The sequence below is a fragment of the Lutra lutra genome, chromosome 9 (genome assembly GCF_902655055.1).
Source record: "Lutra lutra chromosome 9, mLutLut1.2, whole genome shotgun sequence".
In the NCBI taxonomy this organism is placed as follows: domain Eukaryota; kingdom Metazoa; phylum Chordata; class Mammalia; order Carnivora; family Mustelidae; genus Lutra; species Lutra lutra.
The window spans coordinates 60905079-60930312 of record NC_062286.1 but is presented as its reverse complement, the minus strand read 5'-3'; the positions used below and the strand labels follow the sequence as shown (position 1 = coordinate 60930312).

Here is a 25234-nt window from a genome sequence, read left to right as displayed (position 1 = left end):
ATAGTAAACAGTAAGTATGTAAATAATAATAACCAGACAGGTGGGAAAAGCCGATCCTTCTCTTCATTGATGCTTATGCATGTGATTTTAGTAAATGGAGAAGAATAATGTGAAAGTTTAACAAAAAGTCCCTTTCCCTCTCCCTGTATACATAGGGAACAGTTGAATAAAAAGCTAAGGGAATTTGATTCTAAGGTCCCTGAAGAGCTGGAGAAATCTCTTCACTGGGGATCTGATCCCAGGAGAATCAGCTTGCAGCTCCTGTGGGCAAGCAGCCGGGGAACCAATGCTGGAGGGGCAAGACCCAGCAAATCCCTGTTGTCTTATGGGAGTCCCAGGACAGAAGTGGTTGCAGTGCATGACAGCAGGCCCCTTCTTTGTAGATAAAATACCACACCTAGTTTTGCACCTGGAAATTTGACCAATTAACTGTGTGCATGGTTTGTTAAGGAGTTAGTTTCAGGAAACACACAGTGATCAAATATTTGTCCTTCTCTTCCATTTTTAAAAAAAATCTTATATTGGAGAAGGAGTGAAGATTGCTGGTGATTTGTTCCATTTCTCACCCTTACATTGCCAGGAGCCAAATCACCCAGCTGTTCAGAATTAAATACATGATCCCAGCTAAACCTCAAAGTGTCTTGAGAGATCTAGTTTTTCAACTATCAAAAGCATCACCATAGTCCTAGGAAAAATCAGTACTCTATGGTATTTCTTTACTTTCATAGTATTTTTTTTTAAGATTTTATTTATTTATTTGACAGAGATCACAAGTATGCAGAGAGAGACGGGAAGCAGGCTCCCTTCAGAGCAGAGAGCCCAATGTGGGGCTCGATCCCAGGACTCCGAGATCATGACCTGAGCCGAAGGCAGAGGCTTAACCCACTGAGCCACCCAGGCACCCCTGGTATAGAGAATATTATCACACTTTTTGCCAGTGTAATGAGTCAAAAACAAATTTTCATTTTGCCTTGCATTTTCTCAGTCATCAGTGAGGTTGAGCATCTTTACTTTGCTGTTTTTATTTTTTCTGTGAAATAGTCCATATCGTTTGCCTGGGTTTTTTTGTTTTTGTTTTTGTTTTTGTTTTTTTAACAGAGAGACACAGCGAGAGAGTGAACACAAGCAGGGGGAGTGGGAGAGGGAGAAGCAGGCTTCCCGCTAAGCAGGGAGCCCAACATGGGGCTCTATCCCAGGACCCTGGGATCACGATCTGAGCCGAAGGCAGACGCCCAACGACTGAGCCACCCAGGTTCCCCTGCCTGTTTTTCTTTTGAGTTGTCTTTTTCTTACTGCTTTGTAGCAACCCTTGATGTAGTCTGGAAACATCCATCAAGGAATTTGGAAATACTCTCCCAATTTCATTGGGAGAGTATTTCCAAATTCTTTTGAGCACCTGCTATATGAATATGCCCATTGAGGACTAGAACCGAGAGAGAACAGTACACATCGTGTACATCAAGCTCTGTGTGTACTTGTTTAAAATTGTGGCAAGGTCGTGAAGTGTGTAAACCTGGCGATTCGCAGACCTGTACCCCTGGGGATAAAAATATATGTTTATAAAGCTGTAAAAAAAAAAAAAAAAAGAAAGAAAGAAAGAAAGGATGAATCCCCAAGTTTTGTAGCAACATGGACGGGACTGGAAGAGATTATGCTGAGTGAAATAAGTCAAGCAGAGAGAGTCAATTATCATACGGTTTCACTTATTTGTGGAGCATAACAAATAGCATGGAGGACAAGGGGAGATGGAGAGGAGAAGGGAGTTGAGGGAAATTGGAAGGGGAGGTGAACCATGAGAGTCTATGGACTCTGAAAAACGATCTGAGAATTTTGAAGGGGTGGGGGGTGGGAGGTTGGGGGCACCAGGTGGTGGGTATTGTAGAGGGCACAGATTGCATGGAGCACTGGGTGTGGTGCAAAAATAATGAATACTGTTATGCTGAAAAAAATAAAAAAATTTAAATTAAAAAAAAAAATTGTGGCAAGGTCAATTGAACACACACGTGCATACCAGCAATACTGATAAAATGTAACCACTATGAGCAAAATTGTATTTTGGTTCAGTCGGCCTACTTGTCACTTTTTTCCCCCACAAACATCTTATCAGTCCTCACTTCTCTTGGGGTCATGTAGGTCACTGGACTTTTTTCTTGAGGGAATACACATACCAGCACTTCCTATTCTCACTCAAGTCTCTTGTGAACCTTCCTGTGAGGCCTCATCCCACATCTACTTTTCACTGTTGGCCCTGAACTGAAAAGGTAGAGTGCTTTTCTCCCAGGCTGTTTCTCCCTACTGGCTGTCCCACCAGCTTGCTGTCCTCTAGGGTAAATTAAAAACTCACAGTTTTTCTCTGGGGTCGACAGTTCCCAGAATCCCTCAAATGCTGGATGCAGGAGATAGCCTCTTCTTACAAAGGCAGGGCTGTGTAAGTAGGAGGAAGCAAAATAGAGGTGTTACCTTTGATGGGGATGATTATCTGCAAAATGCAATTTTGACAGCTTCTCATTTGCTACTCAGGTTGTTTTCATATTTGAACCAGACATTAAAAGTTTTAAGTTGAAAGGATATTGAAATAGTACCATGTGATAGTATAGATGTTAGGGAGGGCCACTCTTGAATTTCTCAGTTCCCTGGCATTTTTGCCCTTCCTCCTTTTCCCTACCACAATGCCCAGTACTGGTTTTAGTGAATTCTGAAAGAGGATCTTGATTCTTTGGATTTGTACCAAGCTGCAAATAGTACCTTTGGCAACATGTCAGAATAGCCATGGTTCTTAACCAGGGATGGACATCAGAATCCCCTGGGAAGTGTCTATTAAACATGTCAAACCTGCTGAATCAGAGTCTGGGTGGAGTGCAGGCACGTGTATTTGGCAAAAGTTCAGGAATGATTCTGATGTGCCCTCGTGACCAGAGCTACTAGTCTATACTAGTGCCATTCCGTGACAAGATTCACTCTGAAGACAGACGCTCAGAGTAAGTGTTTAGAAACATTTTCAGCAATTTCCCAGAGTACGTCTGTTGATTGTAAGTTTGGGCTTGTATTGTGCATATCTTTTCTCATTTTATATTTTACAAAATTATGTATCTTCCAAAACTGTCAAGCTGTGATAGATTGAAATTTAAAAATTGGTCCTTCACAGATAGTTTGAGAAGCACTGTTCTGGGCTAGTTTATCTGTATCCAAGTCAGACAGGTACAACTAAAAATTTTCTGGCTAGGCAGTTTTGTGACCTTAGGTAAGTCTCAGTGACTTCTTCTGGTGGGCTGTTGAGAGGATTAGAGATAATGAGTGTATCTAAAGCACTTAGCACAGTTCCTGATGATATTAGAAGTTATTGGAAACCCATCATGGAACAGTTTCTAACAAAACCATCTTCCAGCTGGCTGTTGAAGAATACGCAGAATCACGGAGCGTGGTGAGTGAATCTTTTTATTCAGCCTCATGTATCATATTCTAACCAAACTAGAGTGCACAGCATGACAGAGATTTGAGTAACTTCCATAAGCTATACAACCAAGAGTAAGGGGCTTATTGGCCATGGCAGTTGCAGAGCCAAACTCTGGTTAGCAGACTTCCTCTCAAGCTCTCCTTGTCTCCTCTTTCATATTCCCCTTCTCCATAGTCCTTTTCTCTATTCACCCCCCACCGTCCCAACTGCTTTTTATTTCTTAAAAGCACAGTAATTTTTGTTCCTGTTGGAGGGTAAGGAGGGTGGGGGGTGGAAATTTCTGGCCACTTTGGTCTGGCCTCCCATTCAAGTATCTAAAAATAACCAGATCATTCATACTGAGCCAATTAACCTCCTGCTGACATTACTCCTGTGTCCTTGTCATGCTAAAAGAACATCTATCTGTCCCTTTTTGAGTTATATTACAAAAAACACCTTTCCTTTAGCTTCACCTTGATAGTTACCATTATCGTTATTTCTGGGAAAATCATCATGTCATAGTCGAATACAGGGGTTTTGTAAGGTGCCAGCAATTTTGGATTGAATTCTGACTCTGCTGCTTGTTAGTTGTGTGGCTTAAGGAAAAAGTTATTTTTTTAAAAGTATCATAATTACTATTAGAAGCAACAAAAAATTGAACCCTTTGGTCTAACCTGAATATTCAGAAAGGTAGAATAAAGTCAAAGGCTTTAACAAACCATCTTTTCTTGCAGGATCCACAGTTCTTTTGGATGACGGCATAGACCACTGATTTGGTCTGGCTTTAATTCTGAACTTCTCTGGTTAGGGTTTTTTAATTCAAGGCAATTTGATTTAAAATTCCTCTGTCCCCAGTATTTCCTATAAACCAGAAGTTAGGCCTAGAATCTTGATTAGCTCAGATTAAAATTTATGCCCATCCTTCAGTCCTCAGCTCAAATGGTGCACTCGTTAGGTCAGCTCTTCACATTATACAGAGTCATATTCTTCTGTGTTTTTCTTTCATAGCGTTTATCACAAGTTATTTCTGGATCTTTGTGCTTTGTTTTGTTTTGTTTTTTCATGAATGTCTTTCTCACTTACTAGACTGTAAATTCTTTGGAGGCAGGGACTATGTTTGTATTTGTTTACTGTTGTATCCCTACAACCTAGCATGGTACCTGGATCCTTTAGCAGTTGGTAAATATTTATCAGATGAGAAAGGGTGCTATTCATTCATTAATCTCCTTTAGGGCAGGAAGTGTCCTGATGGCTGTGGCCTCAGTATGTGGTTGGTACTAGTCCCTCCACAAGATTTTGTTGCATAGGTACACAAGTCCTATTGGTATGAGAAAGAAGGGCAGGAAGATAGGTCTACAGAGAGTCCAACCAGATGGAAAAATAGATCTCTATCACCTGTGAACTGTTCTTGCCAGAAGTGTTTAGCCTGAATCTATCAAGCCTCCAGCCCTATCTTCTAGTTTATAGGAAATAAAGAGAAGAAAATTTGGTAACACTGTGAGGAAGCAGTCAGACAAATCCAGAAATTGTAGAATATTCTGCAAGACTACTGGCCTAGATAAAAGGTCATCAAAAGAAAAAGAGGGGAAGATTATCCTAGATTAAAAGTGAGAGATTGAGGAGACATAATATCCAAATGTATTATATGTATTGATTGGATCCTGGTTAGAAAAAGGCAATTACAAAAGACATTTTTGACTACAATTGTAGAAATTGGAATATGGACTGTATATTAGATGATACTTGGGAATTATTGTTACTTTTCTTACATATCTTCTGTAGAAAAATGTCCTTATCTTAAAAGATGTGTGATAAAATTTTTAGGGATGAACTGTCATGATGTCTGCAACTTATTTTTAAATGATTCAGCAAAAATAAAATACATATATAGATAAAGCAAATGTGGTCAAATACTAACAACCACTGAATCTGGGTGGAAGATATACAGATGACCACTGTATGATGGTTTTGTTTGTTTATAGTTTATGAATTATGGAGGATCAGCTTTATTGAGGTATGATTTATATAGAGTAAACTTCAAAATTTTAAGATTTATATACTATAAAGTTTTATGAATTTTGACAAACACATGCAGTCATGTAACTACCATCACAGTCTAGATCTAGAATATTTTTATCACCCTCAAAATTCTCCCTTACTTATTCATAGTCATCCCCTTATCCTAGCCCCAACCTTGGGCACCACTGATCCATTCTCCATCATTGTAGTTTTGACTTTTCTAGAACGTCATATTAATGCCCTTGAGTTTGCTTTAACTTAGTACAATATTTCCCTGGCTTTGCTATAACAAAGTATCACAAAGTAGGCAGTTTAGAACAACAGATATTTATTATCTCACAGTTCAAGGTGTCAGAAGGGCCAAGCTCTCTGGATAGCTTTGGGGAGGAATCTGTGCATACATTTCTCTTAGCTTCGGGCATCACCAGCAATCCCTGGCATTGCATATCTTGCAGCTGCATAACTCCACTGTCTCCCTCTGTCATCCCGTGGTGTTCTCCCTATGTGTTGCTTCTGTCATTGCATGAGTTCTCCCTGTGTGTCTCTTATAAGGACACCAGTCAGTTGGAGCAAGGGCTCACTCTATTCAAGTATCTTAACTAATTGTATCTGTAATGACCCTGTTTTTATTTCTTAATTTATTTATTTTATTCAATATTGTTTCTGTAATGACCCTGTTTTTAAATAAGATCACTATTTGAGGAGTTTAGGGGTTAGGACTTATTTTTTGATGGAGAAACACAATGGAGCCCACGATGCCTAGCATAGTATGTTTGAGATCCATCCATGTTTTCTCATGCATCAGTAATTTGCACCATGTTATTGCTATTTAGTATCCCATTGTATGGATGTACCAAAATGCTTATCTATTTATCAGCTGGAGGACTTTTGGTTGTTTACAATTTTAGTCAATTATTAGTAAAGCCGTTATAAATATTTGCATATGGATTTTTGTGTGGACACAAATTTTCACTTTTCTTGGGTAAATATCAAGGAGTGAGATACTTAATTCCTCCATAAAAGACTGCCAACCTTTTCCAAAGTGGTGGTACTGTTTTCCATTTCCATCAGCAATATATGAGAGTTTCTGTTCTCCACATTTTTAACAAGGCTTGGTGTTGTTAGTTTTTCTGATTATAGCCATTTCAGTGCATCATCATGGTATCTCATTATGTGTTTTAATTTGCATTTTCCTAATGACTTATGATGTTCAGCATCTTTTCCGTGCTCACCTTCCATTTGTATATCTTCTTTGAAAAATGTCTGTTCAAGTCTTTTGCCCTTTTTTATTAGGGTATCTGCTGTCTTATTGAGTTGCGTGAGTTCTTTTTATATTCTGGATACAAGTCCTTTATCAGATAAAAATATTTTCTCCCAATTTGTGGCTTGTCTTTTTCTTAGCAGTGTCTTTTAAAGAGCAGAAGTTTTTAATTTTGATGAAGTCCAGTTTATTTTTATGGATTCTTTTGATTGTCATTGTACATGTTTTTCAACTTTTCTATGGGTTTGGAATTTTTCTTTTCTTTTTTTTTTCTTTTGGCTGCTGAAGAAGTGAACTTTTTATAATAAAAAGTTGGAAGAAAAAGGAAGGCAGAGACACCTTTATAAAAAAGCAAACAGTTATGAAAAGGCAAACAATAACAAAAAGAGAAAGTTCTTTTTTTCAGTCTCCCAGTTTACTCCTTCTCGCCCTCGAGTACTGCACAGATGCATCCCTTTCAAACCCTCTGTTTCTCCTTCAACTTTTTTTTTTAAAGATTTATTTATTTGAGAGAGAGAGAGCACAAGCGTGGTGGGGGGGCAGGAGAAGGGGCAGAGGGAGAGGGAGAGAAAGTCTCAAGCTGACTCTGCTGAGCAGGGAGCCCCACAGACCTCAAACTCATGAGATCACCTGAGATCCTGAGATCACAACCTGAGCCGAAACCAAGAGTTTGTTGCTTAACTGACTGAGCCACCCAGGCACCCCTCTTCTTCAATTTCTTATTTAATCAATCTCTGAGAGTTAGCAAGAGAGGGTGGAATGCTTCCAGAACATACCAGAGTTCATGACAGGGAGCTTTAGACCTGTCCTTGGATGTATCCCTGAGGCTGGAGTGATAATGACTCAGACTCCTCAGCCTCAGCAACTAAAGTTCATTTTGGCTGTAAAATAAATACTCAGTTCTCATTAAAAGTAAACTCTGAGATTGCAGAGGGTCAGTCAACTCTGCTCATCTCTGGGGTCTGATTTGGTGCTCCCTCAGCCATTATTCAACCTCAGGCGATTGCCAGGCCCCCTGCCTCAGCCAGACGTGGTAAGAAACTTAATGAAGCTGCAGAATCTGTGGCCTGAGAGGTAGCCTGCAGGATAGCAACTAGTAACTATTCGTCTTGTTGCATGTAGAAGTCCCCTCCAAAAGGGGATGACGAATGGGAAATTCCAACCTCTGAACTGGCTTTCTCTACACCTGTCTTCCACCTTCCTGCTATATACACCTGCTACACATATCTCTCCTGGGCAGAGATTTGTCTATCAAATCCTATTTAGAGACTGTTGGCCTCTTCTGCAGCTCACCATCTCTATGATCCTTTGGAATTGGTTCCAGGGGAAAAGAAGAATCTAGGACAGACTCCCCTGTAAGGTGTTTCCAATGTAGTAACCCAGGTAGAGAAAAACCTAAGACATTTTTTGGATTCTATGTCACAACCCTCTGGTTTCTCCTGTTTTCCCTGCTGCTGCACTTACTCTGCCAAAGAGAAGAAAGTTGCAAACAGATAGAAGGTTAACTCAGTTTGGGTCCTAATTTTTTTATTGCTGGCCTGAACCTATATCAGAAGTCCTGGGTTGGCCCTGTAATAAATTAGACTCTGGATGATCTTTGGAACAGGTCCTTCTGGACGGTCTTTGAAAGACACCAACCTACCTAAAACCATTTTGGGTTTTAAGCCCAACATTGTGTCTAAAGTAGTCCAGAAGTAGGCCTATTCCCGGGAAAATGTACCACTCTTCATCAGGGCCCAGCTAGCCTGGAACCCTGCTGGCTGCCTTCAGTATATGGGTGATAGACAGATGGAAAGGTCCAGTCCCCTCCTGGTGGTTTTTGTGTGTCACTGGCTTCGCAAAGTTTTTGCCTTGTAAACTAGTCATATCCCATCTCATACCTACTTCAGCCATGTTGGGGTTTCCCTGTGGCCCATGTTCTCTCTTCCCTGGTCAGCTTCAGGTACTTCCTCAGCACCACCAGTTCCTGATCCCGCAGCACCTACCTTGGACAGCCAATCTCTACCTCACTATCGGTCCACGGATGCTGCTCCCATTTGAACAGCTGATGTTGGCACAGCACTTTTAGAAAGCACCGTTAGACACAATCTTACTTAATGCTCACCCTAACCTTGTGAAGTAGGTACTATTATTCCCATTTTTCAGGTGAAGAATCTGAGGATCAAAGAGGTCAGGTGACTTATCCCTGATTGCACGGCTCATTTTGTGAGGGACAAAAGTGGGCTTCAAACCCAAGCCCTTCTAAGGAAAGTAAGATATATGTCTGTATTTGCTTTTATAAAACATCCACCTGTTGGGAGAAGAGCACCGAGTGGTAGAGGGACAAGAATGCCAGGGAAGCTTCCTACTATATACAATTCTGTGAACTGTGTTACTGTATTATCCATTTAGACAGACAGAAAAGCTTGTCCCTGCCTTACTTCTTTAGCCCGACCTACTGACTCCTTAATAAGCCACACAGCTGAGTTGATCAAGACAATGTACTACTGCAAGTGGCAGTATTTGGGGTTTAAAATTCAAGTAGCGGTTTCAGTCTTCTATCATGAATCCATTTTACATGACCTAACATACCCATTCTCCCTTAGCGGGGAAAAAAAAGATTTATTTTCCTAGTCCAGGCAGACTAGCCCCCAGTTGTCTAGGCAGTGCACCTCCACCAGCCTGCTAGGTTGCTAAGACAGCAGGGAGGCATAGCACATCCAGTGTTGACAACGGCCACAGGGGATTTGGGATGATCTACTCTTCTGAGAATTCCTTGGCAGGCTGGGGGATTTCCCCCTCTATCAGATTCTTGGTCAGATCAAGAGTCAAGCTTGAGGGGTTGGGACTTCCAGAATGCCAGAATAAGGAGCTCAGCAGACCTTCTCTCCAGCAAACTGCAATTTGGTAAAAATTCAAGTCTCTGGAAATTGTCCTAAGGGCATACTGCAGATGAAGAAACACTCATCCAAGAAAATCTACTAAATCTCGGTAAGAACAGAAAAAGGCTATGGCATTTGAGACATGGACAAGCTCCTCTACCTCTTCTCCCAGCTTCACGGTCTAGAAGTACTACGCCAGGCATTATACTCCATACAAGTACAGCCAAGAAGACAGAGGCTCCTCCCCAGAATCTCTCAGTCTGGGATCACAGTTACCCCCAGGATGGACAGGCTGCCAGTTTTCTCACCCCTGTCCCACAGCCTCTTGTTGCAAAAGCTCCATAGCAGGCAAACAAAGAAAAGAGGACCGGGTCTCCCCTCCCCCACTCGGTCTTCACTCATAGAAACTGGATCACTCGCACATTGCTGGAAGGAATATAAAATGATAAAGACACTCTGGGAATCGGTTTGGCAGAGTCTTAAAAACCTAAACATATAACTACCAAACAACCCAGCAATTGCAGTCCTGGGCATTTATCCCAGAGAAATGAAGACATATGTTCAAACCAAAACCTGTATACACATATGTGTATAGCAGCTTTATTTGTAATAGCTCAAAACTGGAAACAACCCAGATGTCCTTCAACAGGTGAATGGTTAAACAAACTGGTACATCCATACAAGGAAATATTCTTCAGCAATAAAAGGAAATAAATTATTAATCATGCAACAATCTAGATGAATCTCTAGAGAATTATACTGAGTGGAAAAAAAACAATCCCAAAAGATTATATACTCTTCTCGAAATGACAAAATTATAGAAGTGAAGGACAGATTGGTGGTTGCCAAGGGTAAGGAGGCAGGAGGGGCAGGAGGGAAGTGGGTGTGGCTATAAAAAGGCACATGAAAGATCAGAGAGACAATGAAATGTTCTGTGTCTTGACTGTATCAATGTCAATATCCTGACTGTGATATTGTAGGACAGTTTTACAAGATGTTACATGGGGAAAACTGAGTAAAGGATATACAGGATCTCTCTATTTTTACAGCACTATGCAAATACACAATTACTTCAAAACAAAAAGCTTAATTATTTGAAAATTGGAAAAGATTTGAATAGACATTCATCCAAAGAAGTATACAGATAGTTAGTAAGCACATGAAAAGATGCTCAACGTTATGAGTTATTAAGGAAATGCAATTCACAATGAGACAAGATAACTAAAGCAAAACCAGACAATAAGTGTGGAGGATGCAGAGAAATTGGAACCTTCTTACACTGCTGGTGGGAATGTAAAACGGTTCAGTCACTTTTGAAAACAGCTTGGCAGTTCTTCAAAATCATAAACTTAGAGTTATCATATGGCCCAGTAACTCTATTACTGGGAATATACACAAGAGAAATGAAAATATAGGGACACCTGGGTGGCTCCATTGGTTAAGTGTTTGCCTTTGGCTCAGGTCATGATCGTGGAGTTCCAGGATCTAGCCTTTATCGGGCTCCCTGTTCAGCAAAGAGTCTGCTTCTCCCTCTGTCCCTCACCTGGGTCATGTTCTCTCTCTCTCTCTCTCTCTCTCTCTCAAATAAATTAAACCTTAAAAAAAAATGAAAATAAAGATTCACCAAAAGCTATTTTTTAGCAATAAGAAGGAGTGACTGATACATGCCACAGCATGGATGAGGCTTGAAAGCATACTAAGTGAAAGAAACCTGTCCTAAAAGACTACATATTACATTTAAATTTATTACTTTTATAATTACATTTATATTTATATGAAATGTCCAGAACAGGCAAACCTATAGAGGCAAAGTAGATTGATTAGTGGTTGCCTGGGGGCAGTCTGTGTGACTGCTAATGGGTAGAGGATTTCTTGGGGAGAGAATGGAAATGTCTAAAATCAACTGTGGTGATGGTTGCACAAACCTGTGAACTGACTAAAGAACATTGACTTTTATACTTTAAATGGGTCAATAATATAGTATGTGAATTATATCTCAATAAATCTTAAAAAAAAAGAATTGAGCTTGAACCCATCTATCTCTTATGAACTATTTTTTTAAAAGACTTTTTATTTGAAAAAAAAATTTAAGTTTCAGAAAGTTGCAAGATTCACCAATTTTTGAAATTCTGCCTGTTTTTAAGATCAAATTCCATAATCAGCTTTGGGTTGATATATTCATTGACTTTCTTTGTAGGTCTTGGTTTTGGATTGTGTTGTTTACTCTATAACATGGTTCTCATTTAGGGCATTTGGCCATATTTGGAGACAGTGGGGCTGCCACTCTCATCTAGTGAGTACAGACCCAGGACAGTGCTAGGGCAGCACTCCCAACGAAAACTTATCTTGGGGTGCCTGGCTGGCTCAATCTATAGAGCATGCAACTCCTGATCTTGGGATTGTGAGTTCAAGCCCCACGTTGGGTGTAGACATTACTTAAAAATAAAACCTTAAAAAAAAAAACAAAAAAAACACAAACTTATCTGGACTAAAATGCTAACAGCACCAAGACTGAGAAACTTGCTGTACTCTCTTAGTGTATTTATCAAAAAGAGAAATGTTATGGTCTGACCAAAATAGTCTGGGGATTTTACTCACCAGTTAAGGTTTTGGAGCATAGTTTGTATATCTCATATGGTTTATTTATTAGTCTTTCAATTGGTTCTCCCACCATAAACATTTATTTGCCTGTTGTCTAAGAGGGCAGGAGCCAGACTTAAAGTGCTACAGCATGAGCAGCACTATAAACTAATGGGCACTTAAGTATTTGGAAAAGATGATAGGGCTGCAGCTGAGAAGTCAGGTGGCAGCATTAACATGGCCCGGGGTGGGCGGGCAATAAAGCCTGGAGCTTGGGAGATCTGGGATAAACCACAACCACAAAACTTAGAGAATCCAAGAGAACATTTCAAACATATCTTCTTGCTACTGTGTTCCCTTCATGAAATGGCGGCACTGTGGCCATTTCCCAGAGGCCGAGTGGTTGAGGGGGTGACTAAATGCTAGACTGTGCCCACATGCAACTGGCCAAGGCTGTTCAGTGGATATTGCTCTCCTACTTACCCATGATGGACCTGTGCAGGGTTTCTATGATCTCCAGAGGAGAAGGAAACCACAAAGGGAAGCTTAGGTCTTCTGAAAACCTTTTGCATAGAAAGTTAAAGCTTTTACCCACCATTAAATAGATATATATTCTGTCATAGGACTTGGATGTGTATATGAAAGGTTGCTGGTCATGAACTCCAGAATCCATTATTTCTGCATATTCCCAGAATGTCTGAGAAGAGTCTCCTATGCAAAGAGGGCATTCAGTAATTTTTAGTAACCATTTGGATGTCTATTATGTTCCAGGCACTGTAAGAGGCACATTAATGGACAAGAGAGACAAGGTCCCTAACCTCAGGTAGCATATATTAACAAGAGTACCTCAATATGTATTTATTCTTTAGTTGATTTTTCTCTCTGAAAAACTGGCTTCATCACATCTTTGCAAATTATTGTCAGAAAGTTTTTCAGATAAATAATGCTTGTCTATGGGAGCAACAGAGGGACCATCTGTTGAGTTTTCTAGGATTAATAGCCATCAGCTGGAGTCATAGACTACTGGAAAATACTTTTTAAGATGTTTATTTAAGTGGATAAGCCACTAAAAGCTCAATAATTGAAGAACAAAATAGTGAAATGGAAAATAAGGGCATATAAATTGAACCTAAAATTTTGAAGACATCATATGGGAAATTCAAATGATGGCTTTCTAAAAGAGTATTGTTGCATCTGAGTATTAGAGGCTAAGAGCATTCTTCGTAAAGCAAAATATAATTGTGGATGATAAATACAAACCTGGCCATATCTATTTTTTTTCCTGTTCCTTTTAACTAACTAGTTTTGGTTCTGTTGTTCCTTTTTGTTGTTCTGTTTTATATAGGAAAATATTTTAATTTTTAAATTTCTTCAAAGCCTTTTTGGAATAGGGTGGGGTATAAATAAATACTTTTTAGCAAAATCAGAGCAGAGTATAGACAATAGATGTCCCCTGGGGTGAAGGTCAGGAAGGGAAGGGGTGGAGAAAGGTATGCCAGGAAGGACAGAAAGTCCCCTGATAGTATTATTCCTCTATGTGGTCCTGAGCATAGTGTTCTGTGTCATTTCAAAGTTGACTTTTTTTTTTTTTTAATAGAGAGAGGAGGGGCAGAGGGAGAGAAGGAGAATCTTAACCAGGCTCCACGCCCAATGTGGAGCCAGATGTGGGACTCCATCTCACAGCCCTGAGATCATGACCTGTGCCAAAATCAGGAGTCAGACACTTAACACTGAGGCACCCAAGTGCCCCTAAAACATTATTTTTTTAAAGCTAAATATTTTGGGGCGCCTAGGTAGCTCAGTAGGTTAAGCATCTGCCTTCAACTCGGGTCATTATCCCAGAGTGCTGGGATCAAGCCCCTTGTCAGGCTCCCTGTGCAGTGGGGAGCCTGCTTCTCCCCCTCCCTCTGTTTCTCCCTCCCCCTAACTCCATGTACCCTCTCTCTCAAATAAATAAATAAAATCTTTTTAAAACTAAATATTTTTGATATATCAAGGTCATCTACTCCTTAGATTACTGAGATTCAGTAACTGCACAGTCCGTACTCACAGTTCTCAGTAAATGGAACTTAATGCCCTAGGCTTAATACAATAGACAGAAGCTGAGGAAAATGAGAACTTGGATGATAATCTAGGACTCTTCTTTAACAGCTACTAGAAAGAGATAGGATGGTCTCTCGGATTGAAAATCAGTTTCATTTTGCCACAGGTGGGCCTTTGTTAGCTTTGTCCTATTTCTTTGCAAAACACAGGCAGAATCTGAACCTCTTTTTGGAGACCCAGAGAGTAAATGCCATTCTTTTTACCTGGAGTTTCAAACAGCCAAACTGGATCCAATAATTTCTTTCCTCTACCCCTTCACAGAATTGTTGGGTTTTTGTTTGTTTGTTTGTTTGTCTCCCTTCTGAACTCCATGGAGGTTTCCTTGACACAGGTTTCTGTTAGGGACTCAGGGTTTATTATCCAACACCCGGCATTACTGATGAGCTCACAGGGTTTGTCAGAATGACTTGGGAGGAACTGGCATCCTCTCCTACTCTGGTTTTGCCTCCCCAGTCCTTGTACGTAAGCTGGGTTTCCTCCATATGCAAAGAGCCTAACCTGGAGCTGGGCTTTCAGGTAATGTTAGCCAGTAGGTACTGGTTCAATTGTTTCAAAATATTTATGGCTTTCCAAAAAAAAAAAAGTATGTACACATCTGTCAGAATGACTGAGACAAAATTAGTGATAACACCAAATGCTGGCAAGGATGCGGGAAAACCCGATCACTTATAAATCACTGGTGAGAATGTAAAATGACACAGCCATTCTGGAGACCAGTTTGGCAGTTTCTTACAAACCTAAACATGCCCTTACCATATGACCTAGCAATTACAGTCCTTGAATATTTATCCTAGAGTAATTAAAAACCTGTACTCACACAAAAACTTGTACATGAGTTGTTTATAGCAGTTTTATTCATAAAAGCCAAAAAGCAAAAACAACCCAAATGTCCTTCAACCAGATGAAATGGTTAAACAAACTTGAGTACTTCTACATAGTGGAATACTATGGAACAATAGAAAAGTAACCGACTACTGATACACAGAACAACTTAATGGATCTCAAGGAAATGATATCGAGTCCAAATAAAAGCCTATCCAAAAAGATACATACTGAATGATTCAATTTATATAATATTCTTAAAATAACTAAGTATTAAAAATGGAGAACAGATTAGTATTTGCCAGTGATTAGGAATGTAGGGAAGAGGTGATGGATGGAAATGGGTATAACTGTAAAAGGAAGCAAAAGAGATCCTTGTGGTTCTTTAACTCTTTTGTATCTTGACGTAGTGGTGGATATATAAACCTATTCATGAGATTAAACTGTATAAACATTCAAATGAGTAAAAAGTTAAAGAAATCTGGGGCGCCTGGGTGGCTCAGTGGGTTAAAGCCTCTGCCTTCGGCTCAGGTCATGATCCCAGGGTCCTGGGATCAAGCCCCGCATCCATCGTGCTCTCTGCTCAGCGGGAAGCCTGCTTCCTCCCTTCCTCCTCTCTCTCTGCCTGCTTCTCTGCCTACTTGTGATCTCTGTCAAGTAAATAAATTCGAAAAAAAAAAAAAGTTAAAGAAATCTGAGTAAGATTGGTGGATGTATTAATGTCAATATTCTGGTTTAATATTGTTTTGCAAGCTGTTAGCACTGGGGTAAACTGGTAAACAATACATGGATATCTCTGAATTCCTTCTTTCTCCTTCCTTCCTTCCTTCCCTCTTTCCTTTTTCCTTCCTTCCCTCCCTCCCTCTTCCCTTCCCTCCTTCCTTCCTTCCCTTTTTTCTTTTTTTCTTTCTCCCTAGATTTCATTTATTTATTTGACAGAGACATAGCAAAAAAGCACAAGCAGGGGAGCAGTACAGGGAGCAGGGAGCCAGACATGGGGCTTGATCCCAGGACCCCGGGACCATAACCAAAGGCAAGGTAAAGACAGATGCCTAACCAACTAAGCGACCCAGGCGCCCCTCTCTGTATTCTTTCTTTCTTCCTTCTTTTCTTCCTCCCTCCGCCCCTCCTTGGAGAAAAGTCTGATTCTAGGAATGGGACAGGAAATTTGCAGTTTGATCCTAGAGCATCTTGTAGTGCCAGAAAGTAGTAGAGTGCTAAAAAAAAAAAAAAACCCAAAACCAACCTCATAGTGATGGTCATATGGGGACATAGGGGCCAACTGGATGAGCTCATAATGGCCAAAACTGGAACAATGTGAAAAACACAGTGAATAAAATAGTATTGTATTGTAACCCTAAGTATAAAATAAACATTCATGACTCCATACAGATAGAAGTAAGTGATTAAGTAAATACATACAGTGAGGATATTAGATATATCTCCCATGCAGAACTGCAAATAATTGATGTAGATGTTCTACCCTTAAGGGTGAGAAATATAATTCCTCATTCCTTAAATGTGGGCTGTGCCTGGTGACTTTCTTCCAAAGAATATAGTATGGAAAGAAAAAAGAGAGAAAGTTTATAGTAGAGAATTCTGACAACTCTATCCCAGTCAGCTGATCAAGGGTAAGTAATGTCAGTAGTGAGAAGTCATGTTGATAGTATGTCCCCTTGATAAGATGTGATGATTATGGTGCCTCTTGTCTGTGGTCTTCCTCCCCAAAAGACATTTCCCCAGTCTAATCATGAAGGAACATCAGATAAATCACAGTTGGAGGACCTTCTACAAAATATCTCACCAGAAGTCCTTAAAACTCTCAAGTGTTGTCAAAAACAGGGTAAGTCTGAGTAATAGTCCCAGCCAAAAGGAGCCTAAGGGGACATAACTGCAAACATCATACAGTATCCTAGATAGGATCCTGATACAGAAAAATGGCATTAGGGGAAACCTGAGGAAATCTAAAATGCGAACTTAGGTTACTAAGAATGTATCCAGATTGGCGCATTAATAGTACCATACTAATGTACTAATGAGAGATGCCAATGGTAGGGGAAACTGGGTGTGGTGTATATAAGAACTCTCTGTACTATATAAATAATAAGTCTGTACTGAATCTAAGACTGTTCTGAAAATAAAAATTTATTTTAAAATAAGGGAAATAGACGTGTCCCCTCTACCACTCCCAGGGAGAGTTCTGGTACAACTATGCCGGGGCTAGAGGTACCTTCACACTTTGGCCTTTGAGTTTTCTCTCTTTACCCCTACCCTCTGCAGTGTTTGAACAGAGGACTTAGTGCTGAGACTGTCTGATTGTCTAAACCCATGAGGAAAATGGTGGAAAATTCACTATCATCACTGCCAGAAAGAGTGATTTATGGCTTTACTCTTGAGCTCCCTGTTTGGCTTTATCTATATCTTGTATGGACTATTATTCCTGAATCTTGACTAGACTCCTTAGGCTTAACCTTTTGGCCTTAGAAATACTGAGCACTTGCATTGCCTGTTTACCTCCTACAGTAATCAGCTATGTACTTTAATTTGGAGTTTACATGATGAGTACCTCTTTAGTCAACTCCATTCCTATAGGCACAGATAACTATGCTAAAAACCAACAGCAGAAGAAATACCAAGAGGCTATCTCAGCATTAAGAGAGATCGCTGTTAGTGACATAAACCAAATATTCTTTTTTGCAGCCAAAGACCTTTACACCAAAGACTGAATTGTATGTAGACATACTGACACCCGGTATTTATTTGTGATCTTTGCTATAATGATTTTGACCATAATTATTTTTTTTTAAAGATTTTATTTATTTATTTGACAGAGAGAGATCACAAGCAGGCAGAGAGGCAGGCAGAGAGAGAGGAGGAAGCAGGCTCTCTGCTGAGCAGAGAGCCTGATGCAGGGCTCGAACCCAGGACCCTGAGATCATGACCTGAGCCGAAGGCAGCGGCTTAACCCACTGAGCCACCCAGGCGCCCCTTGACCATAATTATTTTGACTATCTTTTATTAGTACCCAATATCAAGATGTTAAAAAAAAAAAAGTAAGTTGAACTTCTCTCTCTCTCTCCTTTTTTTTTTTTTTTAAAGATTTTAGTTATTTATTTGACAGACAGAGATCACAAGTAGGCAGAGAGGCAGTCAGAGAGAGAGGAAGGGAAGCAGGCTCCTTGCCGAGCACAGAGCCCCGTGTGGGGCTTGATCCCAAAACCCTGGGATCATGACCTGAGCTGAAGGCAGAGGCTTAACCCATTGAGCCACCCAGGTGATTTAGTTCTGCTAATATTGAAAATGTTCTTAAATATTAGTTATTAACAGAAAGAATAAATAAAATGCTGTATTACCAAAGAAAAATGAAAAATTGAGAATGAACTGTGGATACATGTAACAGACCCCTTAGATCCTAAGGGATTACGCCTAACGCTGAGTGAAAAAAGCCAACTCAAAAGGTTACATTTATGTATTATGTAGCAATTTATATTAAATTTGGAATAACAAAATTATTGAGATAGGAAACAGATCAGTGGTTGGCAGGGGCTAGGGATGGAGGAGAGGGAGGGCATGAGTAAAACAGGTAGCAGAAGGACACCTGTGATAATGAAATAGGTTTGTATCTTAAATTGTGGTTTTATTTGCATGAATCTCCACATGAGAAAATTGCAAAGAACTACATGCAGACACACACACACACACACACACACAAGGGCATGTACAACTGATGAATTCTAAATAAGCTTTTTGCATTGTACTAATATCATTTTCTTGGTTGTGATATGATATACGGTAATACACCACTGGGTGAAGGTAAATGGAATCTCCTATCAAATATTTAAAGGCATTAGCCGCTGCTTTTATTCATTCTGTTTTAAATTGACATATAATTTATATACCACAAAGTTCACCCTTTTGAAATGTACAATTCAATGGACTTTGGTATATTCATTGTCCAATTTAGTATATTGGCCACATATATATAACAATAACCACTAATTCTAAAACACTTTCATCACCCCAAAAGAAACGCTATCCTCAGTAGACACTCCCCGTTTCCCCCTCCTTTATCTTCTAGAAACTACTAAGCTACTTTCTGTCTCTGTGGATTTGCCTATTCTTGAAACTTCACTTACATGGAATCAATACAATGCTTGTTCTTTTGTATCTGGCCTTGTTCACCAGCGTGTTTTCGAGATTCACCCACACTGTAGCATGTATGAGTTTTACATTACTTTCTGCGATTGAATAATATTTCATCATACAGATATACCACATTTTCTTCATTCATTACTTAATGGACACCTACGTGGTTTCTGCTTTTTGGCTATTATGAATAATGTCGCTATACACATTTATGTACGGGTTTTTTGAACATATGTTTTCAGTTTTCTTGAGTATATACCCATGAGTGGACTTTTTGGGTCAAATGATAACTCTCTTTAATTTTTTGAAGTACTGATACAGTTTTCCAAGATGCAGCCCCATTTTACATATCCACCATCAGTGTATGAGAATTCTGGTTTCTCCACATCTTCGCTAACATGTTATTGTCTTTCTTTTTTATTATATCTATCCAAGTGGATATGAAGTGATATCTCATTGTGGTTTTGATTTTCTATTTCCTTTTAAAAAAAGTTTATTGTTTATTTGGGGGAGAGAAAGAGATTGAGCATGAGCAGGAGAAGGGACAGAGGAAGAGGGAGAGAGAAAGAATCCCAAGCAGATTCCCTGGTGAGCACAGAGCCCCACCCAGTGCTTGATCCCATGACCAGAGATCACAACCAGAGCCCAAACCAAGAGGGGGTTGCCTAACCTACTGAGCCACCCAGGTGGCCCTGATTTTTTATTTCTTAATGACTCAATTTCAGTAGCTTTTGTCTTTCTAGGAATTTATCTATGGCATCTGTGTTACCTAATGTTGGTATTCAATTGTTCTTAGTTTTTGCTTGCAGTCCTTTCTATTTTTGTAAAGTTGATAGTAACGTTCTCTTTTATTATTGATTTTAGTAATTTGAGTCTTCTTTCCCTTTATCTTCATCAATCTAGCTAAAGGTCTATCAATTTTATTGATTTTTCAGGAACAAAGTTTTGGTTTTACTGATTTTCTCAACTGCTTTTCTATTCTATATTTCATTATTTCCTCTCTAATCTTTTTTTCTTTCCTTCCTCTTGCTTTTGATTTAATTGCCCTTCTTTTTCTAGTTATTTTAGGTGCGAAGTTAGGTTACTGATGTAATATTTTTTTTCTTCTTTTTAAACAGGCATTTATGGCTCTGTATATTTTTTGCAACTCCATGTGAATCAAGTATTACTTCAAAATAAAAATTTTAAGAAAAAGTATGTACTTCTGCTCTGCCAAGGGAGCTGTGTGGGCGATGACTTGGCCATTGTATCTATCCTCAAGGAGGTTAGTCTAGTGGAGCAAACTATCAACAGAATGATCTGGAAGGTGGGGAGATGCTGCTTGCTGCAGAGATGAGAGAAGACACTGAAGAATATCCAGGAAAACCCTCACAAAGGTACAATTGAGGGCTTGTATGTAAATGAAGAGCTATGCTTCTACCACGGGAATTCCATTCTTAGGCCAATCCCTGACAAGGTTGTCACTTCTGTCTTCTCAGATCTTCAGGGACCACAGCTGAAGCCATTTGGGACAGGGATGGATGCACACCCTGATTAAGGCTAATATTCCTAGCTGACAGCTTTTCTCTGCAGCTCAGAATTCTTAGAGATACCCTATCTCCTACCAAGTCATTCAAAATGTTCAAAATGTAGCTACTGACTTCCTTTATAAAAGATAGGAAGAATGGTGTTAAAACAGGAAGGGAAGCCTAGAACATTTGTTGGGGTTACTAATAATGAAAACATTTAAAAGAGTTCCCATATACCTTTAACAAACCTCCTCAACTCTACTGAACATTAACACTTTGCTTTGGGGTTCTAACACTCGTTTAATGTTTATTTTAAATCTTTTTAATTGGACAACACATTCTTTTAGTTTATAAAGAGAAATAGTACAAAGAGGTACACAGATGGAAAATCTTGTTCTTGCATCTACCCTTTCTTTATTTCTTTCCTTTTCTTTTTTCTATTTTTGAAGATCTAATTGACTTTATTAAGTGAATCATGAATTGGGCAGCATCCCATCTAGCCAGTAGACGGAGCCCACCTCCTCTGCCCTTTCCAGCCCACAAACACTTACAGGGGACCATCTGTGTTTTTCTTTATGCAAACATAAATAAAATATTTTCATACCTCTACTTTTCTCCTTCTTCCTGCCCCCCCAAAACCAGCATCCTATGCATACTCTTCTGGACTTTGCATTTATCAATTAACAATGTAGCTTAGAAAGATTTCCAAATCAGAACATAGTAATGCTTTAAAAAAAAAAGAAGAAGAAGAACTTCAGCCCCCTGCCCTCCAGTGTCACCTCAGACATTGCTCATGTTCCCTCTCTTTCCTGTCTAACCTCAATTGTTTGAATCCCAAATTCCCCAAGCATAGTATGTTCTCTGTGCTAACAAGCTCAGGGCTTACATAGACCCCAGGCTGTGTGACTGGAGCAAAGCCACAAACCCCCTGTGCCATCAAGACCACAGGGACACATTCAGGAGCAACAGCAACAAGGTGATGATTGCCTTAGCATGAGCGACACCCCAAAGAGATCACTCTGGGCCAAGGAGGAGAGATGATCTGGAGCCAGGCTTTGTTGCCAAGCAACCCCGGAGGGGATGAAATTAACTCAGTCTGTTTTTCATGTAACTGCATCTCAAATGAAAGCTGAGGCCAGAGTTGATCCCATGCAAAATTAATAATCACCACATGATTCTTTCTTTCAAGTGTCTGTTGCCGAAAGACAGGGAACTAAAGAAACCAGTATACCCCTCTTTAAAGGGGTAAGGGGGGGAGGAAGAGAACAAATACATACAGATCCCATGTTTTTCCATTTGAGTCTTAGGTAGGAAATCAAGCCTTTCTCTCTTAGACTGCTGTTGACTCTCCCTGGTAGGAAACCTGCTTTAAAACCAGATCCTAAGTAGACGAGATAATACATACCAAAGAGCCAAGGGAGGATATTTTTCCTAGAAGTGAGAGAAAGCTTGGATCACATGAGACCCTTTTAGTCTCCTTTTTTAGAAAATTTAAAATGCACTTTTCCCCATTAGTATGTTCAGGGAAGATAAATTATCATAAAAATAAAAATAGCCCTTCCACCTACTCTCCTTAATCCAGCACTAATGGCTGAAAGAGGAGCCCAGCTTGATATGCTCACTAACTCTTTCTCTTCAAGGGCTTATCAAATTTAAAAGGCAAAAATGACAAAGAAGAGTGGATTCCCCCATCCGCTGCCCCCTACTTCTGCTGCATTAATTTGGGTAAATTACCTGTGTGGTCAGGGAGGAGCAGTGGCCTTCTCCCCAAAAGAATCTTTGATTATTATTTTGTAGTTGTGCCATAAAATGTAACTAAAAATAAAGCTTTTTTTAGCCAAAGAAACTAGTTTTATCTGAGAAGGAAAGCTTTCTTGCCCAGCAGAAGGTGAGACTTTGTGGTGGGCAAAGTAGCGACCAGTGGTCTTCCTCACTTAGCACTTATGGGATGTATTTGCTGGTGTTGGGACAGGATATTCCCTTGTTCCCTTCTGCCACTCCACCATGTTCACCGTATACTAGGCCAGTTTGAGCAAGCCTCCTCCTCTGTGAAGCAATGAGTACCCACGGACAGAGTGGGGCAGAATGTGCTGGTACACAGAGAAAAACAGAGAGCGAAATGTACACAATGGATTTTTGGAAACTCTGTCAGTGAGGGTCTCAGCAGGAAACAGATGCTATATTCACATTGGATGCTTTGAGTAGCTTTTAATAAAGGGGTTTTTTAGAATGGTTGGTGGGGAAACCACAAAGGACAGGTATTACCTGGGGCTGATCACTCTGGGTTGGGAGTCACTCCCATGCCTCAGCCTGCAGAGTGAGAGAATTGGCAGGCAGAGGGATGGGATAGAGCAGGCCACCTTACACAGTGTAGCTGTCAATCGGGGGAAGGAGAGCCCTACATCATTTGCCTCCTTCCCTCTGATTTCTGGCAAGGGCTCACCATATGCTGAAACCCACTGGAAGTCAGAGGATCAAGAAATCCTTGAATGTAGAAATGTAACACACAGAAAACAGGAAATGCTAAACCTAGCTTCATCTGCCTGGCTTCTGGTCTATTCATTCATTCAACCAGCACTTACCGATCACCAGCTCTGTGCAGGCACCCAACTAGGAGACGCAACAGTAAGCAAGGCAGCCCTCATGGAGCAGACAGTCCCTCTGGCCACGTCAGGCCTAGGCAAAGCTGCAAAGTACATCCAGACTGAACATTCAAGATCACAAGCCCTCCAACGTGTACCATGGTTATTGCCTGACTTTTCTTATCCCGCTTCCCTCTTGGTCAGGAATAAAGATTTTCTTGTTCTATGTGTTAATTCCAATTTCAATAAATCAAGAGGGGCACCTGGCTGGCTCTGTTGGTGGAGCATGCAACTCTTGATCTCAGGGTTGTAAGTTCGAATCCCATGGGGTGTAGAGATTACTAAAAAATAAAATCATAAATAAATAAATAAAATGTCAAACAAGCAAAAAAAGAAAAGAAAAAAGATTCTCTTGTTACCATAACTACTGGTAGCATGTCTGAGTAGGTTCGTGTTAAGGCATGGGTGTTAGAAGGGCACTTACAGAGGAATCCAGAAGAAGGAAGATAGCTGGGCCCGAAGCAAGACAGGAACAGAGGTAAAGTCAGGTCACAGGAGTTTCTCTGTAGGGCATGGCCTTCAAGCATCCAGCTCCTACCCATGTCTGCCCTCTGTCTCCTCCATGTGCACCCAGATCCTAGCTCTTCTTCCTGTAGGTTTGGCTCAGCCCATCTTTCTATGCTGGCCCACTGAGGCACTGCCTAGCCTATGCAGGTGGCCCTTGGCCTAACCCCCTGTCTCCAGCCCAATAGTGGCCATTCCTGGGTTAGAACAGCTTGGTGTTATCTCTGAGCAGAGCGCTCGGGGCGGGGGGGGGGCGGCGGAATCTCCCCTCTTTAGGAGACCCTGGCTATTGGCAGAGCCCCTGGCTGACATTCCCAGGGCCCCCACTACTAGATGGTAAACTCTTAAAGGTCAAGGATCTGAGTCTTACATTGGTTTTCCAGTAGCACATGGCATTGTTTCTTTTAAGTCAGTCACTCAGTCACTATTTACAGAGTAGACTGGGCATAATAACCCCTAAGTTGCAACTAGCTACCTCAACTACATCTGTTCTTGGGAATCTTAAAGCACAAAGCCATTTGACATTTGTTGAGAAGGACTTTGTTGATCCATAGGCAGCAAAGCCAACCTGTGCTGGGCTGATGAATAGACACACTGGCAAAGTGTGCATCCTGTTGGGGACAATGGCTCCCTTTTTCCTGAAATGCCTCCCAGCTGTGTGTGGCCAAGCCAGGGCTAGGCTCAGTTCCTTGTACTAAGAAATCTCTTAGTGTAGCCTGAGAGCAAGTGAGGGCACTGCCTTCCTGCTGTGGTAACTCTCTTATTCCATTTCAGTGATATGAGCTTACTGACCTTGTACAGAGAGACTGACGCCATCACCTCTTCCCAGAACAAAGCTAGCCCTTCTGATGGCGAGCATCGTACTCCATGCTGTGTATCAGAGAGTTTTCCTTCCTGATTGATTTGAGGGATAGGATTCCTTTGGCTGATAATTGGCAGTATGAGCTAGAGTCAGATTGCTAGTAGAAATGTTTATGAGGGGCGCTTGGGTGGCTCAGTTGTTTAAGCATCTTCCTTAGGCTCAGGTCATGATCCCAGGGTCCTGGGATGGAGCCCCACATCGGGTTCCTTGCTCAGAGGGGAGCCAGCTTCTCTCTGTCTGTGTGCGCCTCCTCTTGCTCGTGTTCCCCCTCTCTCTCTTTGTCAAATAAATGAATAAAATCTTTTTGAAAAATGTTTTTGCGCTGTCCTACACTTCTTGCCTAGAGATTTTAAGGCAGAAAACAAATGTTTCCCTTGCAGGAGCAGTTGGCACTTTCCACATGGCATAGCTTCTAAACTAAATCCACCAGTCCTTGGGAGACTTGCTTATCCAGAGACTCAGCTGGATAACAACTTGAAACAGCAGGGTTGAC

At 40.6% G+C, this 25234-nt stretch overlaps 1 protein-coding gene, 1 long non-coding RNA gene and 1 pseudogene across 4 annotated transcripts in view; all 3 read left to right on the top strand.

Annotated features, from left to right (window-relative positions):
- The window catches only part of COMMD1 (copper metabolism domain containing 1), a 233439-nt gene extending 208521 nt beyond the window's left edge, over positions 1 to 24918 (top strand). For 2 of the 3 annotated variants that reach the window (XR_007130338.1, XM_047746844.1), the window contains one exon: positions 20344 to 24918. Coding sequence is in view for 1 of the 3 variants with exons in the window: in XM_047746844.1 (XP_047602800.1) it covers positions 20344 to 20382 (39 nt within the window). In the remaining 2 variants the exon portion in view is untranslated. The remainder of the gene's footprint in view (positions 1 to 20343) is intronic. The other variant, XM_047746843.1, reaches the window with a different exon arrangement.
- On the top strand, positions 1278 to 16041 carry LOC125109699 (uncharacterized). The gene is made up of 3 exons (XR_007130340.1): positions 1278 to 1495; positions 1987 to 3421; positions 15997 to 16041. It is a non-coding gene; the product is annotated as an uncharacterized LOC125109699 (long non-coding RNA).
- Positions 16725 to 18208, top strand: LOC125109697 (phosphatidylinositol N-acetylglucosaminyltransferase subunit P-like; annotated as a pseudogene).
- Positions 24919 to 25234: the final 316 nt, after the last annotated feature.